General features: G+C 40.9%; 2 protein-coding genes across 7 annotated transcripts in view; one reads left to right on the top strand and one right to left on the bottom strand.

The window, feature by feature from the left end:
• SDCCAG8 (SHH signaling and ciliogenesis regulator SDCCAG8) overlaps positions 1-5,226 on the bottom strand; it is a 104,798-nt gene extending 99,572 nt beyond the window's left edge. Inside the window, 2 exon segments of the mRNA XM_066178519.1 lie at positions 4,688-4,800; positions 4,802-5,226. Coding sequence (XP_066034616.1) covers positions 4,688-4,800; positions 4,802-5,226 — 538 coding nt within the window.
• Positions 5,227-5,369: 143 nt separating this feature from the next.
• Positions 5,370-19,862, top strand: part of CEP170 (centrosomal protein 170) — a 96,315-nt gene continuing 81,822 nt past the window's right edge. For all 6 annotated transcript variants that reach the window (XM_066178516.1, XM_066178515.1, XM_066178514.1 and 3 more), the window contains exon 1: positions 5,370-5,502. The gene's annotated coding sequence lies outside the window, so the exon portion shown is untranslated. The remainder of the gene's footprint in view (positions 5,503-19,862) is intronic.

Below are 19,862 nucleotides of genomic sequence, written 5' to 3'. Positions count from 1 at the left end.
GAATTGAACTGGATGCCTAAAAGGGAATAAGTACATGACAGCATTTTGTATTTCCAAAGTAAGGAACATAATTTTGGGCTTTAGGATAAAAGACAATGCACCAATGAGTGGAAAGACTATGTTTGTTGTTTCTTACAGTGTAAAAATATTCTTTTTAAATATGAAAGAAATTTAAAAAACACTGTGGATGCAAACTAAAGAACAACAAAGAACATTTTCTTAAAGACAACATGATTAATTTTTAATTAATTCAGATGCAATTAATTTTTAAGTGCTCCCCCATTCAAATCTAACTTTTTCAGTTAAGCTACTCGTGCAATAGTACATTTTATAGAAACATGGCCTCAGTGCAAACATACTGCAAAAACTACTCACGTGCAGCACTATGGTTTGCATATCAAAATCAATCAGCCTCTTTCTTTTTGACATCTTAACAAGACACCACAAATAAAATCCAAACACATACTCCTGTTCTATGATAAAACATCAGTGAAGCATTATTTCCTATTGGAACAGCTGAGGATATAATTGAAATTGGACTCATGTGGATTGAAACTTCAAAAAATAAAATTTACTATTAAGGTCTTTGGTTTTCAGTGTTCAAAGGATCTGAGATAATTATGAAAAATGACAAGCTAACACACAAATCTGATGGATCAAACTCAATACATTAAAAAAATCAGTGTAAGAACAATTCATTATTGAAGTCAAAACAGGAAAAATCTCAGAAGGCATTGAACGAGGTTAGCATTGCCTAAACAAGAGATGTTTTTCCAGGCACTGCACAGAACTCTTTTTAAAGAGTACTCCTTTAAATGAAAGCACCAAAGCTACCTCATTCATGGACTCAGAAATGCCATAGAAAATACTCTGGGAGCAAAAGAACCAATCATCCAAAACAACAGAATTGCCTGAAAAACATGGAAAACAACTCCAGTTGGTAGAATCATTAAGCAGCATAAATTGAGGAAAACAAATGGCAACTCTATGAAAAAGTTCCATAAATCTGTCAACCAAACCTGACAATCCTGTTCTAATAATGTCTACAAGAACATGAAGTTACTGGCCATAAATTCAACAAACAGCATCACTTTCTGATATCTAATGGTTCCAAATCAGAAAACAGCCTTAAAAAATTAGAGAAGGAACTAAACTGATTCTTTACGTCTTAAAAAAACCCCAAACCAAAGCACTGTAGAATTTTTGTGAAACAGTAACTGACAAAACAGACAGTTACACACACTAGTGAAAACAGAAAGATTATGTCCAATTAAGGAAAATTTTCCTCTCCAGAACTAGATCAACATTTGCTTCTATCAACAGCTAAAAATCTAAAATATTACATCATATACCTCTTCAGTCAAGTAACTGCTGAAAAATATTGAAATTGAGATTTTGGTTATAGGGTTTTTTGTGTTTAGCACATCTTGGAACATACTTTACTTCCCATTCTGACATCAGCTATTTTTTATTAGCTGCCAAACACAGGTATGCTACTATGGAAGTAACGCACTATATGGCAGTTTTGAGACTAAAAATATCCTATCTATCACTACCTGTGCTGCTGGGATTTTTACATGAAGCAATGAGCAATACCAGGCTGTTCAATAGTCAGGCCTCAAAAGATCCCAAGATGTGTGAAATGCTCAGCTGTTTCAAAATAACAAATCCTTCTGATTTGGTTTCTTGGTCTCTTTTGTTGCTTTGCATTATATGAGAAATAAGTAGTTTTCAGCACAACTTTTTACCAAGCTATCACCTTCCAAAGCACAGGCTTCACTGGAGCTGCAGCAGTCATTGTCATGAGTTCCTAAAGCAGCCCTTTCTGCAGAGCAATAAACCATTTGCCTAAGTTCTAGAAACGCTCACGTGTGAAAACCTCATTGCCCAGATCCCTTTGACAGATTCTCCACCCTTCGAAGAACATTTTATGTTCAGAAGAATACCTAGAAACAATTGCCAAATAAAAATAAAAAGCCTAAGCAAAAAACCATTTAGAATGTAATTCTAAGCTGTTTCAGTGTCACAGTTAACTTGTAGCGATGGAAACTGGGCCACATACTCATTTTTCTTAAGATGGCTTTGACTTGCCATCTCTCCTGTTTTATTTTTGGAACCACATAAAACAGCCTCAAAATGAAACTTTTTTTGTAGAAGTCTTATATTTTCATCTGTTTCTCTTAGAGTTTGCATCCCCATTCTCTGAAATTATGTAGGACACTGCACTCAGCAATGCAGTAGAATACAGAATGTAATTTCCACAATATCCTAAGACAGACGTGAGGTAGACAAGTGTATCAGGCTCCTAAAAAGGATGGTTTGCCCCTCCTTTGCTCCTGCTCCTACACTGTCTCAGGTCCAACAGTGAGCCAGTGCTGTTTACTCAAGAGGCAGAAAATTCAACATAAAAAATAAGCTAAAAGTTCTCTGTTCAAGAGAAACAGAGAAACCAAAAATATGCTAAAAATAAAGAACTCGATAGTAAAATAATAATAGTCTAAATAGCCTTCTATTAGTCTAAAATAATAATAGTCTAGTCTTCTCAATTTACTGCAGTTAGGAGAAAAGGGGAAAGTCACAGGAAGGCATCAAGCTCTGCTCTTGGCAGTGGTGTAGTTGAAGGCCCATTGGACATTCACATTATGCCTGTCAATTTTCAGTTATTAATATGAATACAGCAGCACACCACTTAGTCTCCTTTAAAAAATACCTCTACTCCCTTGAGAAGAACTTTTTTATCTCCCAAAGTTTTTAAGGTTCATTTGAAATGGTCTCAATTTTATGAAAGTTTACACAGTAACCTAATAACCCCAAGTGTACAAAATACTACCCTCTTAACTTAGTACTACACATAGTATTAAAGACTTTCATTATACAAGGTCAGGAAAAGCTATATTATAGAACCTTTGTTATTTTATCAAAGGCACTCTGTTCGGCTCTAAGACCAGTTAGGTCTTAATCAGGTTTTTTTGGTCCAGCTTTCTGCCCTCTGGCCACCAGACTCAGTTTAGTGAACGCTCAGGCTCCCTGTCTTCCGAGGAATTTCCCTTTGCAGCTAAGGGCACTGCACTGAAACAATGTGTTACTCTTTGAGAACTTATCCACCCTTCCATCAAAATGAGTAAGGCTGTAAAGTGATTCTTCTGGTGTCCAGCATGGGTGGTGAAAACCTGTTGCCATGAGCTTGCTCAGCTTGCGCCCAGATAATGTCAAGCATTAGAGGCAGGTTAAGAATGCTTTACTTCAAAAACATCAAATAATGCCCAAAGCATGCCACCTAAAATTGCAGAATCCTGATGACAGGAATGATCCCAAGGAGGAGAAAAATCTCAAGCTGTATAACCATATGATTGAAATAGGTAAAGCATTAGATTTCACAACTTTGAGAGTACTGAGGACCTGTTTGTCCTACAGTGAACACTGGTAGTAAAGATGTGGAAAATTCTGTACAGCTCAAAGGAGTTAAAAATTATGCCTCACTGAGCAATAAAGAGGTTCTTTGAGAAATATAATGGAACTTAGGTTATATTGCCCTGTATTGGGGCTGTCTGTGCATCACTGTATTGATTGTGACTAAAAGGCACCCCTGGATGTATGAAATCAAGACCACCTTGGCATTGTATTAAAATAAAATTCTTGCTTCCAAGAATGTAAAGGGGAAAGGCTCACCAGAAATTCAGGTTATAAAATTATTTAATAAATATAATGGATTCAGTGTAAGGAGATCTAGTCAGAAAAAAGATAAAATGAAAGTAAGTTGTATGAAGAGAATACATGCATCCAGTAAATCCATTAGATAGGATCAACTCTAACAGTCTTACACACAGCCCTGATTATTGTCATCCTAACTGTTCTGCAACAACTCTTAACTGCAAGTGTCAAGTAGCATTACCATGTCATCTCCTCTACAAGAAAATAAACAGAAATTATTCCTCAAAGTTCTATCTTCTGGAACAAAAGTAATCTATTGTTAATGTAAAGAATCGATGCTCTTACGAGAAGGGAGTAAAAAAATACTTGCTGAGAATCAAGTATCCAGTAGCTATTTCAAAATGTTTCCATTGTTTTATCCTTTTTTTTCTTTTTCCTTCGGCAATGTTGTTTCCAATGGCACAGGAAACATCCCAACAGGCCACGTGGGGGTGCTGTGCTCAGAACACAACTTCTCGAACCAAAAGGTTCGCAAACGCACGAGCTATCCATCCGCTGGCTTACTTCAGAATTCGGACATTTACTTTGCCCAGCCAGTGACAGTGTGAAGGCTTGTAAAGCCCAGGTCTCACGGCTGACAGATTCAGGTGCTCTCTACCACGCTTCTTGGACAAAGTGGCAGGTATGAAAACACTCGATGACATGGGAAACAACCACTCTTATTAGAATCCATTTGTACCCTCATCTTTACCACGACTAGAATCCGATGCTGCAAGGTTGGCCAAAGACCTCACACGAACCAAAACCGCACCCGAAGGAAGCAGCAGCGGTCCTGCCCGAGCCGAGTTACGGAGACACGAGCGCGCAAGAACAGCGCCCGCCATCGGTGCGGGGAGAACCAGGAACAACTTCCCGGCCGTCCCAGCCCGGCCGGGGCGCTCCGCGGGGCGGGGGCAGCCGGGCGCGGCGGAGCCCGCCCGCAGACCCGGGCGGCGGCCGGGGCGGCCCGTCCTCACTCCGCGCCGGTGCCGCTCACCTCGGAGGCGCCTCTGGTACCGCTCCAGGGACTCCTCCAGGACGCGCTCCCCGCGGGGCGCCCGCATCAGGACGCCGCTGGCTCCCGTGGGGCAGCCGGCGCTGTCGCCGACACCGGGGAGGCTGGGGGATAGAAGTTCCACCCGTTCTGCCTTCCCGCGTTGGGCTCTCGGAGGAGTCACCTGCGGCGATCCCTCCGGCTCCTGATGGCCGGCCGTTGTCACCGGCCGCCGCAGCTGAGACTAGCAACGCCGGGGATCCGTCGCGCTTCCCGAGGGCGGGAATGCCACCGCCAGGACTACAAGTCCCGGCATACACGGCGCCGTCGGAGGCAGAGCCCCCGCCTACCGCCCACCCACGGCAACTGGGGGAGGGTGGTCGTCGCAACCCGTCTCCCCTTTGTTGTGGATCGCGGCCGCAGTCGCGCCTGCGCACAGCGCAGCCCGTCCGCCTACGCCCTCGGGCCTGCAACGGGCTCGGCGCCGGTTCCGTCACGGCCGGGGCGGATCGGGGCGGGAAGCGCCGTTCGCCTCCCGCCATCGCCCGCGCGGGGAGCGCCCGCAGCCCGGGGAGCGCTATTGTCTGCGGGCGGCGCAGGCGCGGCGCGGCCCCGCCGCCGCTCGGCCCCGGCGCGTGCGCAGTGCGGCGCGGTGCCGCGGTGCCGTTACCCGCCGCTATGTGCAGGGAATAACGCCGGGGCCGTTGCCAGAGGGACACCGCGCGCTCCGCCCTCGCTCCCGCATCCCGCGGGATGCCGGCTCGCTGAGCACCCGCTAGCGACGGCCCCTCCCCGGCGCGCCGAACCTCCTCGGAGGGGTGAGTGAGGATGATCCTGCCGCCGCCGCCCTGGGCTGCGGGTCGGGCGGGAGCCGCGGCGGGGTGAGGGGCTCGGTGGCGCCGTGGGTCCGCCCAGTGCCTATTGTGTCAGGAGGTGGCCGCCCGCCGGGACCCGGGCGGGCTGCGGCCGGCGGAGGGGGAAGCAGCACGGTGTGGGCACAGCCCGCTCCACCTCCCGTCGCCGCCGGGCCCGTAGCTTACTCCGCGCCCCCGCCTCCCTTTCCCCTCGTCAGCGCGGGGGGATCGATGGTGCCAGGGGGGCATCGCCTCAGGCGGGACACGGACGGCATCCCGCGTCTGGCATTTGATGCTGCTGGGTCCCGCTGTCCACGTCTCCCTGCCCCTTTCCGCCCGCGGGGCGCCCGGCACACCCACCCATCCACCCAACCCCGGGGCTGCGCAGCCTCCCCTCCCGCGGGCAGATTTCCGCGGTTCCAGCGGAGTCGTTTCCAGAGGTTTAATTTTTTGGGGGGTGACCCTCTTTCACTGGCTGCCCTGGGGCTGGATGTGGCGTGTTTCTCCAGATTTAAAATTCAATGACGCCCTTCGTCTGGGATGCGGCGTTTTCCCCCATCTCCTTTAAATATTGTCTTCTGTGAAAAGGTGATGGAGAAAATCTGCGGGTTTCGCCTTTTCTGATATTGCGTATTTCCACCCGACGAGTCAGGTCCCCTGCTTCCGAAAATATCCTCCGGCAGGCGTGAGCTTTTCCTTTTTCGAGGCGCTTCCCGGGAAAAACATGAAATCAGGGGTTTTTTTGTCCGCGGTGGCGAGGAGCAGCCCGGGCCCACTTTGTGCGCCCGCCGCGGGGACGAACGGGTTACTGCGCTAACAAAAACCCGATGGCGATTTTCGAGCAGAACGCGGCGTAGCAGCGGAGGAAGCGGGCGGGGCGGGGCGGGGGCGCTCCCCGGGCCCCCCTGCTCCCCGCCGGGCAGCGGGGCCGGGAGCCGGGAGCCGGGCGGGCACGGCCGGCCAGCGCCCGCCGCCGTGTGCTCGGCGCCTGTTTAACGGGAGCCGCCAATTAGCCCGTCAGTGCTCGCGGCTTGATGGAAGAAAATGAGATGGAGATGGTATGCTGATGAGTTGCGGATACATAGGGGTTGCGTTCTTGTGACAAGAGATTAGATAGCATCCACTGATCTGCACTTGGAGGAAATTATTTTCTTCCCTGTGAAAGCAAAGGTACTCATAAAATATTTACGTACTTTGAAAGAATGAAGCCTGTTCTAGCACTGCGATGATGATCTTTTCTCCTTTGGAATGCCATTCAAGGCATTGTGACAGCGTTCTTGGCTCTGGGCTTGCGTCTGTAAAATGATATGTGGGATGGGACAGTTTTTGTAAAATGAACGGAGACATGGTTACATATGCTGTGATTTCCTATGATTAATTTCCTCTGGGAATTACTTTATGTCCAGATGCTGAGAAGTCTGTCTTGCTAAACTCTGCTGATATGGAAGCTCCTCAACTTAATGTTCTATTTAATGAGGAGAAAGTTAAACATAAACACTGCAAAGAATCTCCCTTCACTCTTAGATTATCACTTTTTCAAACACTTTTTCATCTTCATGTAAATGTTCTGTTCTTGTAGGCTTTATTTTTTCCTTTGTCTGATGGAGGTTAGGAAGGCTGGCTGAATAGAGAGAGTAGTGCAGCTGAGTATACAAAGAATTTTGTCAAAATCTCAAGAATCTAGACGTTATTTGTAATGGATCAGATTAAAATGCTTTCTTTAATTCTTTTGTAGAGAAACCTTCTGACTTACGATTTGTTACCAAACTTTGGCATGGCAGTGCATTGTTTCAGGAGTGGTTTTGACATATGGGTATTTCCCATATCTAATCTGATTTTTGAAAGAAACAATGGTTCTTCCTATATTGAGTTTCATCTGCTCTAATGGATTTGACAGGCAAAATTTCTTTAAAATTCTGGTAATAACATACAAGCCAGAAAAGATCCAGGTTATGAAAATGAATTGGAAAAGTCTATGTGCAGTTGTAGGGGAGGGCTTGGAAGCTTCCTCAAATGCCTGGAATAAAACCCAAGGCATGAGTAGTTGCAGAAATGGATTTTGTGGTACCATTTCCAGTTCTTGGCATAGCAAGGAGAAGGTATTTAATGTATATTGATACCATAGTATCTCCTTGAGACTCCTTACAGGACAGTTTCCATGTTAACACTGCTTTTCTTAGCTTTGCAAGCAGGATGGATCTGTGATACAACAGATTGTTTTTACTTTAGCTAGAAAGCAAAGGAAAGCTGTGAGATTCTGGTTTTCCTTTAGAAAATGCTGTACTGGGCCGTCAGATATGGAATACATGCAGATAGGAGGTTTGCTACAAGTAAATTCTCTCTGCTCCTAGCACTTGTGAGGTTTTAAAGGGACACAATGGCACTCCCCCCTCTTTGAAGAATTTGCATAATGTAGTCAAAATTCATTCTGTGGTGACCAAGGGACTGCAAATTGAGAAAAGGAAGTTGTTTGTGACTGAGCGACGGAGCTTCATCTAGCTGGGAGCTGGGGTTAGTTGTGTGTGTCTCCTCTAAGGTGCAGATCTTCACTGTGCTGATTGAGCCTGTGGGGGCCTTTCATTGTCTGTCAGGTTTGTAATGCTCTCACCAAAATGCCTGCGTGTTTTCCATTCTGGTATTGATCCTTGCATGTATCGAGGGACTGCTCTGCTGCGAGCAGGTTCCTTCAGTGCTCAATGCTAATGTTACCCTGGATCACAGTCCAGCTAGGGCATTGGATGGGGCAGGTGTCATGGGGAAAAGCAGTATGTGATTAGGTGACTTTAACTGTAACTTCATGCAGGCAGATAAGAGGGGGAAGATAGTTGTGTAAACTGTCTTCATGTATGTTTCATGTATGTCTGCTGTACGGTTATACATTCATTAAAATATTTTAAAAGACTAAAATAAATTGCAAATGCCTAGTTCTGTCTTGTAGTATAGTTTCTCTGACTCTACCACCCAAATCCTGGGAGGCTGTTTTTATTCTACAGGTGCATTTGTGGGTAGAGTGATCTTTTTAGTGAAAATTGTGTTTGACCTTCAAAAAACCCCTGTGTTTTTAATTAGTATATATAATTTTTATCGTATGTCAAAACTAACTTGTCCTAGAGGTTTCAAATAAAAGCCACAATTATATGTTAGTAGATTGTTGACATAATTAGATTTCAGATGGGGAGACCTGTTTTTGGGAATGTACTCAGTGCATCACTGAAATTGAAGTGTGATGCTCTTATATTGTGTGTAAGGGAGTGGGGTGGAGATTAAAGAGGCTGACTGGTCGTTCCCCTATCTTAATGGCTCTGTGTGGAGTATTCCCAGTTACTCCCTCTTCTTTGGGTTTGGTACAGCATGGCTGCACTGCTTTGTTGCAGTGACTCTGGTAGTTTAGGAAGTACATGAGAAGTTAATTCACTCCACTAACCCAGGAGAACACTATTTCTTTTCTTTTTGTTTTGCTCTCTTTTTTTTCCCTTCCGCCCTTGGATTAGCAAATTGAATTATCTTATTGTGTGGCCAGATGAGTGCCAGAGCAAGTACACAGAACGGGGCTACCAGTATCAAGCCAGGAAGAGGGGAAGACTCGTGTTTCCAGTAGCAAAGATAGATTTCATCTACTTTACTGTCCTATATGACTGTCCCCTGCACTACTGCAGGCTGCTGTGGTCAGACAGGAGGTAAGTTATGTATTAATCCAAGAAAATAAAAAATTAAGATACTGGGTTTGTTCTGTGAGTCTTTATTTGAGGTCCTTGATATGTAAAATGTCCAGAGCCAAAGATTAAACATTCAGAACCTATCACTGGAAGGGAAAAAAGTTTCTCTGAAAAGTAAATGTGGAAAGAGGGAGGACCAGTAGTTCTGTTAAGCATTGTGGCCTTTGCACTAGGATAAGCAGGATTTTTGTTCCAGGCTAATGTTGGTGTCTTCTCCTTTATGGAATTTAGGGATGTAAATTTTCCAGTATTTTCATGTTTTTTTCTCTCCTATTTACTAGTTTTGAAATGTGTGGATTTTGTGAATTGCGGGAAGGTGCTAGTAGGTAAGGGTTTAGAGAAATGGTGGGGTTTTTGATTCAAAACAGAGATTAAAAAATAGTTTATCCTTTTTATTCCCTGAATAGAATGTGATAGAATTTTCACACGTGAACGTAGCAAATCAGTCATCTTTGTTTCTCCTTCTCTTTTTCTCCTCTGAAAAACTGTTACTGAAAGAATGGACCTTTCCTTAGCTAGTTGCTTTTCAGAGCTTCGGCATCATTCACTGGTGGGTCTGGGGGGCTCATTCAGATCCAACAACTGCAGCCCTCGTACTGTCTAGCTTTTTTGGTTGGTTCTGCTGCTTTTATTGCACAGTTTGGTGTTCTTGTACTAAGGTCCTCTGCTTGCTTGTTTCCATTCTTTTGAGCTAAAATGCTTTATATTCTGATCTAGTCAGTGAAACTTAAGAGGGTATTGTCCTTTTCAAATAGCTGAGTCTTCTGAAGTCTGTGTGATGCGTTTTCCAGATCTCATTTTGTAGTTGATTCCAAATAAAATTTTGGTTCTGCTCATTTTGTTTCTTTCCAGGAAGAACTGCAATTATTGAGCTTTTCAGAGACATAATAACAGAAGTGGTGCCACTCCCTGGCGTTTCCAAGATGTTTCTTTGTGCATGGGGTATTTAGTTAGTCTTCAGCTGTGGTATATGAAAAACTTGTAATCAATCCATTAGCAAGTCATTATGGTCTGAAAGTAGTAATAAACTCAGTGCATTAAATCAGATGTACTTGCAACTTTTTTCTCAAAATTACATGCCCAAATAATTTTGTTGATGATCTTTCTATTCATTTGCAAACACTTGGCCATCTAAATATGCATTCCATTCTGTGTTCAAAACCAAAGCCTTCTCAATTTTGTCTTATTCATCTTTCCAAAGTGGATTGCATTTCAGAGCAAGGAAAAAAAATGCAGGAAATGAGAGTGTCATGATACCTTTTCAGTTTTCTTATGAACATACTTATTTCCTGCTTACATTAATCCTACCTTCTCTCCTCTCTACACTGTGACCTATCTGATGATTTAGTCCTGTGGAACTGTATCATCACAGGAATTTTGATGTCAGGAGTTTTTCTACTTCATAATTTAATTTGCTAAACAGAAAGAATTTAATGATAGTACTGTAGTTTTACTTCTGGGATGTTTTTTTTTCCTTTGTAATTTTCCTAAAAATGGCCACACAGATGGACCTTTCTTCTGACTTGTACCCAGTATCTTTTCTCCAAGAATAGATATAACCTAGTGCCAAGGGAGAGTTGAAAAAGGTGCAGACAATATTTCTTGCTTTCTGCTGGGCCATTGCTAGCCTCCCATCTATTTTCTGCATCAGACTTTTGAGTCAGGTGTAGTTTCTGTTAAGGATTGTTCCTTCCACTTGGTCTTCATTTCTTCAACTGAGTCTTGAAAAGGCAATTAAGTAAAAATAACCTAATTTTTTATTCTTGTTCAGCAATATATGAAGTTAGTTAAATAATTAAAATCTTGGTTTTCTACAGATTTTTTTATTGCAGAAAAGCTGTCCCAGTTTTGTGAGATTAATGATGATTACTCATCTGGTCATTCATTTCCTCTTTCTTTAAATGGTCATGTTTTCTTTTTATTGTACTTGGTTTCCAGAGGATATAGTCAGGTAAAATGAGTGTGAAACCCTCCTTGTAGGAACAACTTCTTGAAGTGATTCACCAGTCAGGAAACACAGCTTGAATTTTAGCTTTGAGCGGGACACTGGCTATTACAAATATTTTTTTTGATTTTAAGCAGAAATTAGTCAGGAAGCCTTTGAGGAGCCACAGAGAACCCAGAACTTGTTGTTTAGCTTTTGCACTAGCAAATTGTTTTGAAGAATGATGGCAACTTGTTAACATAAGAATTATGGAACTTGTACATTTTTTCATATTACAGATCATACTGTCCTTGGTGGTCATTTTGTGTTTGTTTTACTATTACAGTTCTTGCTGATAAACATAATAAAAGGGCTTTTTCAAAAACAGTTTTTCTTCTACATGTTGCTCAGTCATCATGCTCTCATAGTCATTTAAACATCGTGCTGGTAATTTTATTGGGCCAGACTGGTGATAATTGGGTAGAGCCTTTATTTTGATGAAGTCATTGTAGACTTGAATCTTTTACAGCCGTAGTGAAATTTATTAGTTCTATGTATGCCATAATTTCTGCCTGTTTGCTGAAATAAAGATTTTTAGTTTCAACTCTTAGCATTTTCATCACATTTTTAGCATATTTTTAATGGATCAAGTCTTAATTAATCAGCTTTTAAACTCACCTTGTGATCTCTTTTTAGACAATCTCCAGTTCTAATATATTACAAGGAATCCTATGCCCAGCTCTTTGTTGCTGAGTGCTCTTCTGAAAGGTGCAATTCCGTGCCCACTATCAGTCCTACAGATACATACTATATGGCATGTCAGAAAGAGGCACAAACTCCTTAAGGTCTGAAATGAAGATTGAAAGCATATGGGTGTTTTTCATCTGAAAACAGATTCCTGATGGAGAAAATTGTCTCCACATGTTTTATGGGGAGATGCAGCAAGGCTTCTGATGAGCATGCTTATGTTTTTTGGTTTTTCTCTTCTTGTTCTGTAGATAGTACCGTGTGGCTTTGTTCATTTTTTTTGTCCTAGTTGGACAACAGTAAGAAAGATAATATTGCTGGCACAGAACTGGAATTCGTGAAAAGGAGTAGTTGGGATATAGTCAGTAGGAGTATTATGGAAAAGAATAAGTATTTAAAAGAAAAACCATACCCAAAACAAAACTAAAAAAAAAAAAAAAAAAAAAACCAAAAAAAACCACCAAAAAAAACACCAAGAATGAGCAAAGGAAAAATACATTCACACAGAAAAAAGATCAGGTTGAACTTAAGCTTGGACTTAGATTGAGTCAATCACTTAAGGTTCAGATATGTCACAAACCTTTTTTTAATTATTTTTTAAGTTTGGCAATAACAATATTTGAAATAAGGTAGCCATTGCCGAAAATGTAGCATTGTTTCCATAATCATAGTTTGCCAATTTGTGCTGAATCTTTATACCCTGTTTGTTTTGTTGGCTCTTATTCTCATTCCGAATGTTATTTTTGGCTTCCTTGAGCATGGTAAGTTTCTGTCTGCCCCAGGTGTTAGTGCAGTCAGTGCATCTTCTGGTGCTGCAGATGACATCTGTGTATGACAGGATCTGTTTTTACACAACAATACAAAGCCCAGTATAATTCTGTTGCATTATATTCTTTAGCTTGCTGTAGGAAGTTTATCACTTGTCATTAACCAACATTGTCTTTTTCTATTTTCCTGAAATAAATACTACTTTCTCTGGCATTTGAAACCTTTAAATAATATGTAATTGTCGTGCATACTGGATGTGTGGATTTTTACCATCCCCTAAACAAACACACCTTGCCTTTCTCCATTTTTGTGGCCTGATTGCATTTGCTTTAGCACACTTCATTGGCAACTTCAGCTGTCAAAGTTAAAAGTGCTAGGTGTTGCAGTTGTTGAAGCTGCAAATAGCAACAGTCACCTTCCCCCTTAGGGCAGACTGATACTCCAGGCTCTGGTTTGTATTGAGCTCTTGGAGGATTGTCATTGTGCTTGGCCTGTTTCAAAACGCTGCCTGGTTACTGGCTTGGAGGAGGTCACTGTCTGTAACAGAACTGGGAACTAAGTTATGCAACAATCACCTTTCAATACCTGCACATAGTTGAAGTGTTTTAAAACAGGCCTTGAGTTCTAGTTTGTTAAGAAGTGACAGGTTTTTTTCTGCCAGAGTTTCTGATGTTGCTTTTGGTCTCAAATTTTACTTACCTCATTTATGTACTCCACACAAAAACCATTTTCAGTTGGTTTAGTTAATATGGCTGGGTATTTACTTGAATGTCTAACAAGATGAATTCCTTTTGATGTTGTCTGGACAAACTGTAGAATATAGTAAGGTCTTTTGAAATGTGGTAATAAAAATAAAGGATGAATCATCAAGACATGGGAGTGAACCAGGAAGTCCATTCATTGTCCAGTTGAGGCAAATGGAACCCTTTAATTTCATTAAAAAGTACGAATGTTATCAAATGTACTACTATTTTTTAGTGTAATTAATGAAATTAATTCAAACAGCACTGTGGGACAAGACCAATTTTAAGACATTAAGATCCCTGAGTTCTTGGATTTTGTGAGTCTTTCCCTTGGTGCAGTTTCATTCCTAAACTAAGAAAAGCATTACGCCTTGCTATTTTTATCTGTTGTGGTTTTTGAGGGACAATGCCATTGTCTTCAAAGAAATTATTCAATAATGTCCATGTATTGTTTTATTTATTTAGTTATTTCCATAGGAATTCTTCTTTTCTTTCTACTCCATACACTTATTCACATTAGGGGTCGCTGATCTAAAACAGATTTAGAAGACCGACTGCATTAGTGCATCATTAGGTGAGAGACTAAAGATTTGATCCCTGGGTGGATTATAAAACATGGTTGAGCAAGTGAAAAAAGAGTAAAATTACGCACTGAAACATTTTACGAAGTATGAAGTTTTAATCTGTAATGGATAAATATGAAAACCTACTTTATATTTGAATAGAAATTATGGTGAAGCACTGGAACAGGTTGCCCAGGGAAGTGGTGGATATCCCATCCCTGGAGGTGTTCAAGGCCAGGTGGGGCCCTGAGCAACCTGGTCTGGTGGAACATGCCCCTGCCCATGACAGAGGAATCGATGGTCTTTGAGATCCCTTCCTACCCAAGTCATTCTGTGATTCTGTATTAATAGTCCTTACAGCTCCTCTAGATTTGTCTAAATATAAGGAGTCCTGTGTGGCTTAGGGGGATTTGGTGTTATTGCCTTGTATTCTTGTAGCAGCCTGAGCAGAGCTTGCTACTGGCTGTCCTGGTCCTGCCCTGTGCTTCCCTTTTCTCCCACCTCCACTTGCACAACCTCACTGCTTTTGCTTTGGTCCAACGGTGGTGTGAAGCTTCTGGGCACCATTTATTTGTTCATGGTGGTGGAGGAGAGCACAAGAGTTACTCCGCTGCAAGTTGAACATTGGAATAAGCCCAGCTCAGCTGCAGAGGCACCTGAGGCCGGCAGCCATGGCAAAGGGAGGAGTCCTGCCTTGGTGTCTGGGTTGAGGTGAGAGGGTTGGGATCCTGACAGCAGAGAAACTGGCTTGAGCTGATAATGGAACTGCAGCTTCTTCGCTTCAGCATTTTTGTGGTGAGGCTTAAAACTGCCCCTTTACCTGTCCACTGAATCTAGGGTTGAAAATAAGTGAATATATTGAAGTTCTGGACATGCAAGCAACTTAGGACAGGGTATCTCAACCTGTGTATTAGTGTTGTTCCTATATGTTAATTAGATAGTATATATTAATTTTGCATAGTCTCCTATTCCATGGCAGATGCAGGGAATACAAAGGGACTTCACATAAAGTAGGCTACTTGAGATTTGCTGCAATGCAAGTGTGTATGCTGCTAATAAGGAAGAGATGCCATGCTATAAATTTCACATCCCATACTGCTCCTATATTTACATCTTTAAATTTAATTAAGCTACCTTCCCTATTTCAGCTAGTAAAACTTAGGCACAGGCTGCGTCCCTCTCATAAATTCTGGATACATTGGAATTTTACCAAATATTCAAAGCTGTGCAAAATATGAAAATGTGTTTTCTTCCTAACCAAACCTGCAAAAAGATCTGAAAAGCACTTTGAAGCTGAAGATAAAATTTGAATAAAAATCAGTCTTTGGAACTCTATTGTTTGTAGAGTTTTTTAACTACTTAGAATGAAAATACAGATAATAAAGGATAATTGTTTTGTCATGATTATTCAGTATTGTTTTCTTTTTCAGCTGCCTTTCTGTCTGCAAAAGATTGCAAGTTGATAGTTACTGGTATATTCTAGAGCAGCTGTTTTTTAACTGTAGAGTTCCACTTCTATGGATGTATTGGTGGACACGGACCATTATTAATGAAACATCTCTTTAATCGAATAATGGTGCTTGTGTGTGTATCTTGCAATACCATGAGAATGCACTCATTTTGTTAAAAATGCTTGTGTGCCTGGATGGGGTGACCCTTAACCTGTTCATCTTGGGGACCCGGTACAGGGAACATTTGTATTTTTTCTCTCCCTCCCTCTAGCTTGCAATAGTACATGCCTTGTACATTCAAGGCTAAAGGGAAAAAAAAAGTCTGAAAGTTTGGCATCATTGGGAAAGCGCTTTGCCTTTGATTTGAAGTAAAGCAATCCTATTAAGATAAAATGGAGAGAGAAAAACATGTGCAGGAGAACAAGTAATGTCTAGTTCTTAAGGATGTGTCCTGTATCCTAAACTGTACTGAATCTCAACATGCTCATGAGCTCGCTCTTGTGTGGGGAAAACAGCTTGTTCTGTTCCCCACAATGTTCTGTGGGGAAAATAACTTGAGTGGCAAATGCCCTTCAAAGGCAATGAGAGCCCAAAGGAGCCATGTGAACACAGGTCAGCCAGCAGGCTGTCAGGAGCTGGGAATTGTCGAACTTGTTGCACAGTGTTTCTAGTGGGACAATGGACTTGTTCTTTTGAACTTGTTCTGCTCAGCTCTCTGTTTTCCTCAAACTTTTAGGAGCTTTGTAACTCTGAAATCTCCAGCTCTCTAAAGCTTTCCCTTGGGAGGAATGATTGGTGGCAACAAAATGTTTGCTTACGCCTTATTTCCTCAGGTAACTAAAAATGGTTTCAGTAGGAGTTTTTAATTGCTAACTGTGTGATAGAAGGAGAATACATTTTTAAAAAACCCTGATGCACTTCTGGGAACTTCTGCCTGAACATGAGGAAGAGCTTCTTCGCTGTGCAGGTACCTCACACTGGAACAGATTGCCTGGAGAGGTTATGGAGTCTCCATCACTGGAGGTACTCAGGAACTGTCTGGACACAATCCTGTACCATGTGCTTTAGGATGAACCTGCTTGAGCCGGGTGGTTCGACCAGATGACCCACTCTAAGTCCTTCCAACCTTACCCATTCCAAGATTCTATGAAACACAGAATAATTTAAATAACACAGGATATGAATTGTTCCAGCCTTTAAAAATGGAACTCATAGTGGTCTGTCTTAATTAACTTCTTATGCTCTTGTTCATATTTCGTTCCATCTTAAAATGCTGTAAAATTATTTTTGGTAAGCCAGAAGATTATTTCGCTACTGCAGAAGCATGGTCAGTGTTGCTTAACATAGCTTTTTATGCAGCTGAGCTTAAGTGGGTTTGAAGGCTGAACTTTTTGTTGGAGACATAAAATGAGTAACTTCCATAGTAACTGTGAGTAGTTCTTACAGTAATCAAAATCCAAGCCTTCAAACTTGTTCACTGAAGTACAAACAAAAAGCATGACTTGATCCCTTTTTGTGGATGGGGTTACAGTACCACTTCCTCTTGTTTGGTTTGATGCCTGGAGAAGTATGTGTAGTTTGGAGTTCTTCCCATTTAGCCTTCCCTTTCACATTTCTTCCTCTTTTTTTTTTTTTCAAGGCAAAAAAATTAGTGAACTTACACCAGAAAATCTATATAGATTTCCTCCTATGCCATGACTTGAATTCCAGATTTCTGTCCATTGAAAGACGCACTTGAATTCATTTAATAGCCTTTAAAAATATTTGTAGTATGATACTAATAAAAGCATTTTCCAGTGGTCTCCAAGTATTCTGAATTTAATCAGATTTTTGTTGTAGCATTCTGCAAAATATATGCTAGTGTACTGAATAAAGTTTAATTCCCCAGTCATTGTTAAACCAGCTTATAAAGTCCTCATGATAATAGGCTGCTTACTTAGCAGTGAAGACTTCTGATTGTGATTTAGTTGAGGGGTTGTAATCTACCTGCTCAGACTAGTTCTTGCATAAAAACGTTCTAAAAAGAGCTCTAAATACACTCCATGTATTAATTCTGAAAGTTTATTTTGATAATTCACTCATAACTTTTTTAATCACATTTAGCAAATAAGAGAGAAGAAATTATGACTTACCATGCTAGTAGCTAAATTCCTGTTTGTGGGCTGCACCCAGGAAAGGATTGAGTAGGGTCCACAAGCAGATGTGGAATAGCTTCTCTGTGGGGAAGCCTTTTAGTAGGTACTAGTACAGACTGGTTTAAAATCTTTGCAGTAAGTAGAATTGATCATTTAAACCACGAGTATTCTTAGCATTTGTGCAAATGTCTCACCCTGCTTTCTGTCTTGCAAAATTTCTAATTCTGTTGTTTTGACAGCTGTTTTCATATGATCATACATTGAGAAAGTGTTTGTTACATTTGGTACCTTTCAGTTTCATTTTATGGGAAGGAGAGAGATAGAAAGACACAAACATTAAATAAATGCCATATTCCAAACTGCAAGATTAGATTTCTTTTGGACTGTTTGGCTTTTGATTAAAGTACCAAACAAATAATTAAACTGTACGGCATTTTAAGCTTTGTTCTACTCAGTTATTATATAAATCTCCAGGAAGAGGACTTCCTATCAGAAAAAGATCTAAAAATTGAGTCTAATGTTTTTATCTGTTTTTGAAAAATGCGGAAAGAAAATCTAAACTCTTTACATCAGAGCTACTGTGCTAATTTTTAAGTAATTTTGATTTTAAGCTTGTCCTGATGTTCATTACTTCATAGAGTACCCATGTACCTCAGCATAATTACGGCACATAATTATTTTTATGCTTTGTGCATGAGCACACAGTACCTCTCTTCAGACAGTGAAGACTGCCTAGAGCAAACATCTCTTGCAACTTTAAGGCAAAAGTTTGAGCTTTTGCTTTCTTTGTAAAATAAGTTCATCCAACTTTTTTTTTTCTTTTTTTCTTTTTTTTTTTTTTTTTTTAAATATAGGGTTTGTGTTACTGATCTTGGAACAAACAACTCAGTGTATTTCCAAGAAAAGTACATCTGTGGACTTGGCTGTTGAGGGTAATTGTAAAAGGCTCCAAAGAATTCCATAAGGGAGAGGATAGAATGTGTCAAATATTTTGTGTGGAGCATGATAAATGGTTTTCATGTTACAATGGAGATGTAGCAAAGAATAATAATCTAACACCTTTTTGTAGTTATGTATCTGTATTGCTGTGAATGGATGTGGAGATCAGTAACGTTGATATGAAGGATTGTCCTTCATCACTTTCGTGTTGTGTGTGCTCATGCATTGTATCAAGAAGTAAAATGGAATTGAAAGGAGAAAAGAAGATATTAAAACTATTTCAATGCATGCTTTTCTTTGGAAAGTAAGCTTAACTTCAAACCCACAAAATAAATAATTCCTAGTATGAAGGAAGAAAAAAATTGCATTGCCTTGAATGTAATTTAATCTTACTAAGTATCTTGAGTCACAAGCTAAACCCCATATATTTCACAATTTTGGGGAAAGTGAAATCACCACCCTTGGGAGGTGAAGAGGTCCAGTTTTATTTGCAAAATGCTGTTTGTTTTTTCAGTAGTGCTCAGGGCTGTGGTCAGTACTTGACCAATGCAAATAAAACCACCTCATCACACACAGCCTAGATTTCAAGAATCACTTGAAATGTGCCACGATGGAGGCACTGAGAATAGGAAGTAGAAAAGGAGGACTTGACTGCTGCTTTTAAGATTGCAGTGTGCCTGAGTGCAATGCCTGATTTGTATTTGTTTATTTATTTTTCTGTTTGCTTGTCTCAGCAATAGTGTAGTGTGATATGGAATAGAGGGAAAGGAAGGATTTCTGTAGCTTTCATCACATGGAGCTTTTTCTCAAAGATGGTTTGGTTATGATTTCTTTGACTGGCTTGCCACAATTGTTTCTAAAGGCTACTTATCAGATGTACTGTTCTATTAGCATACTTAGTATGCTAATCTCTCCAGAGATGACCTCTTTTGACCATGTGAAATAGGGAATTTTAAAAATAATTTCTTTTATGCAATTCCTTAATCTGAGTGAGAGTGATGGACAAAAAATGAACACTTGATTGTTTGAACATAAATTAAGCTACTCTTATAAGCAGTTAATAGCCTTTATTTTAGCTGTTTATTGAAAGCAGCTTTTGAAAAGTATTGCTGTTCAGTTTAGGGAGGCTGCAGAGAAGTACATTCACAAGAAATGATTTTTTGTTAATGATTGCAAAGATTAGGAATGCAAAATGAGCTATTTCTTTAATAAATGCAAAATGTCATCATTGTCTGGTATCAAAGAATAAAACAGGATCATTCTTTTAAGTCTTAACGGCTTTATCCTAGTGACCAAATGTGGAGTAGCTTTTAATGTTTAGATAGGATAACTTAAAAG

The sequence above is a fragment of the Chamaea fasciata genome, unplaced genomic scaffold (assembly GCF_029207755.1).
Source record: "Chamaea fasciata isolate MVZ Bird 193981 ecotype frontalis unplaced genomic scaffold, bChaFas1.0.hap1 SCAF_3, whole genome shotgun sequence".
Lineage (NCBI taxonomy): Eukaryota > Metazoa > Chordata > Aves > Passeriformes > Sylviidae > Chamaea > Chamaea fasciata.
Note: the sequence above shows the minus strand (reverse complement) of the source record. Positions and strands in the feature narration are given on the sequence as shown.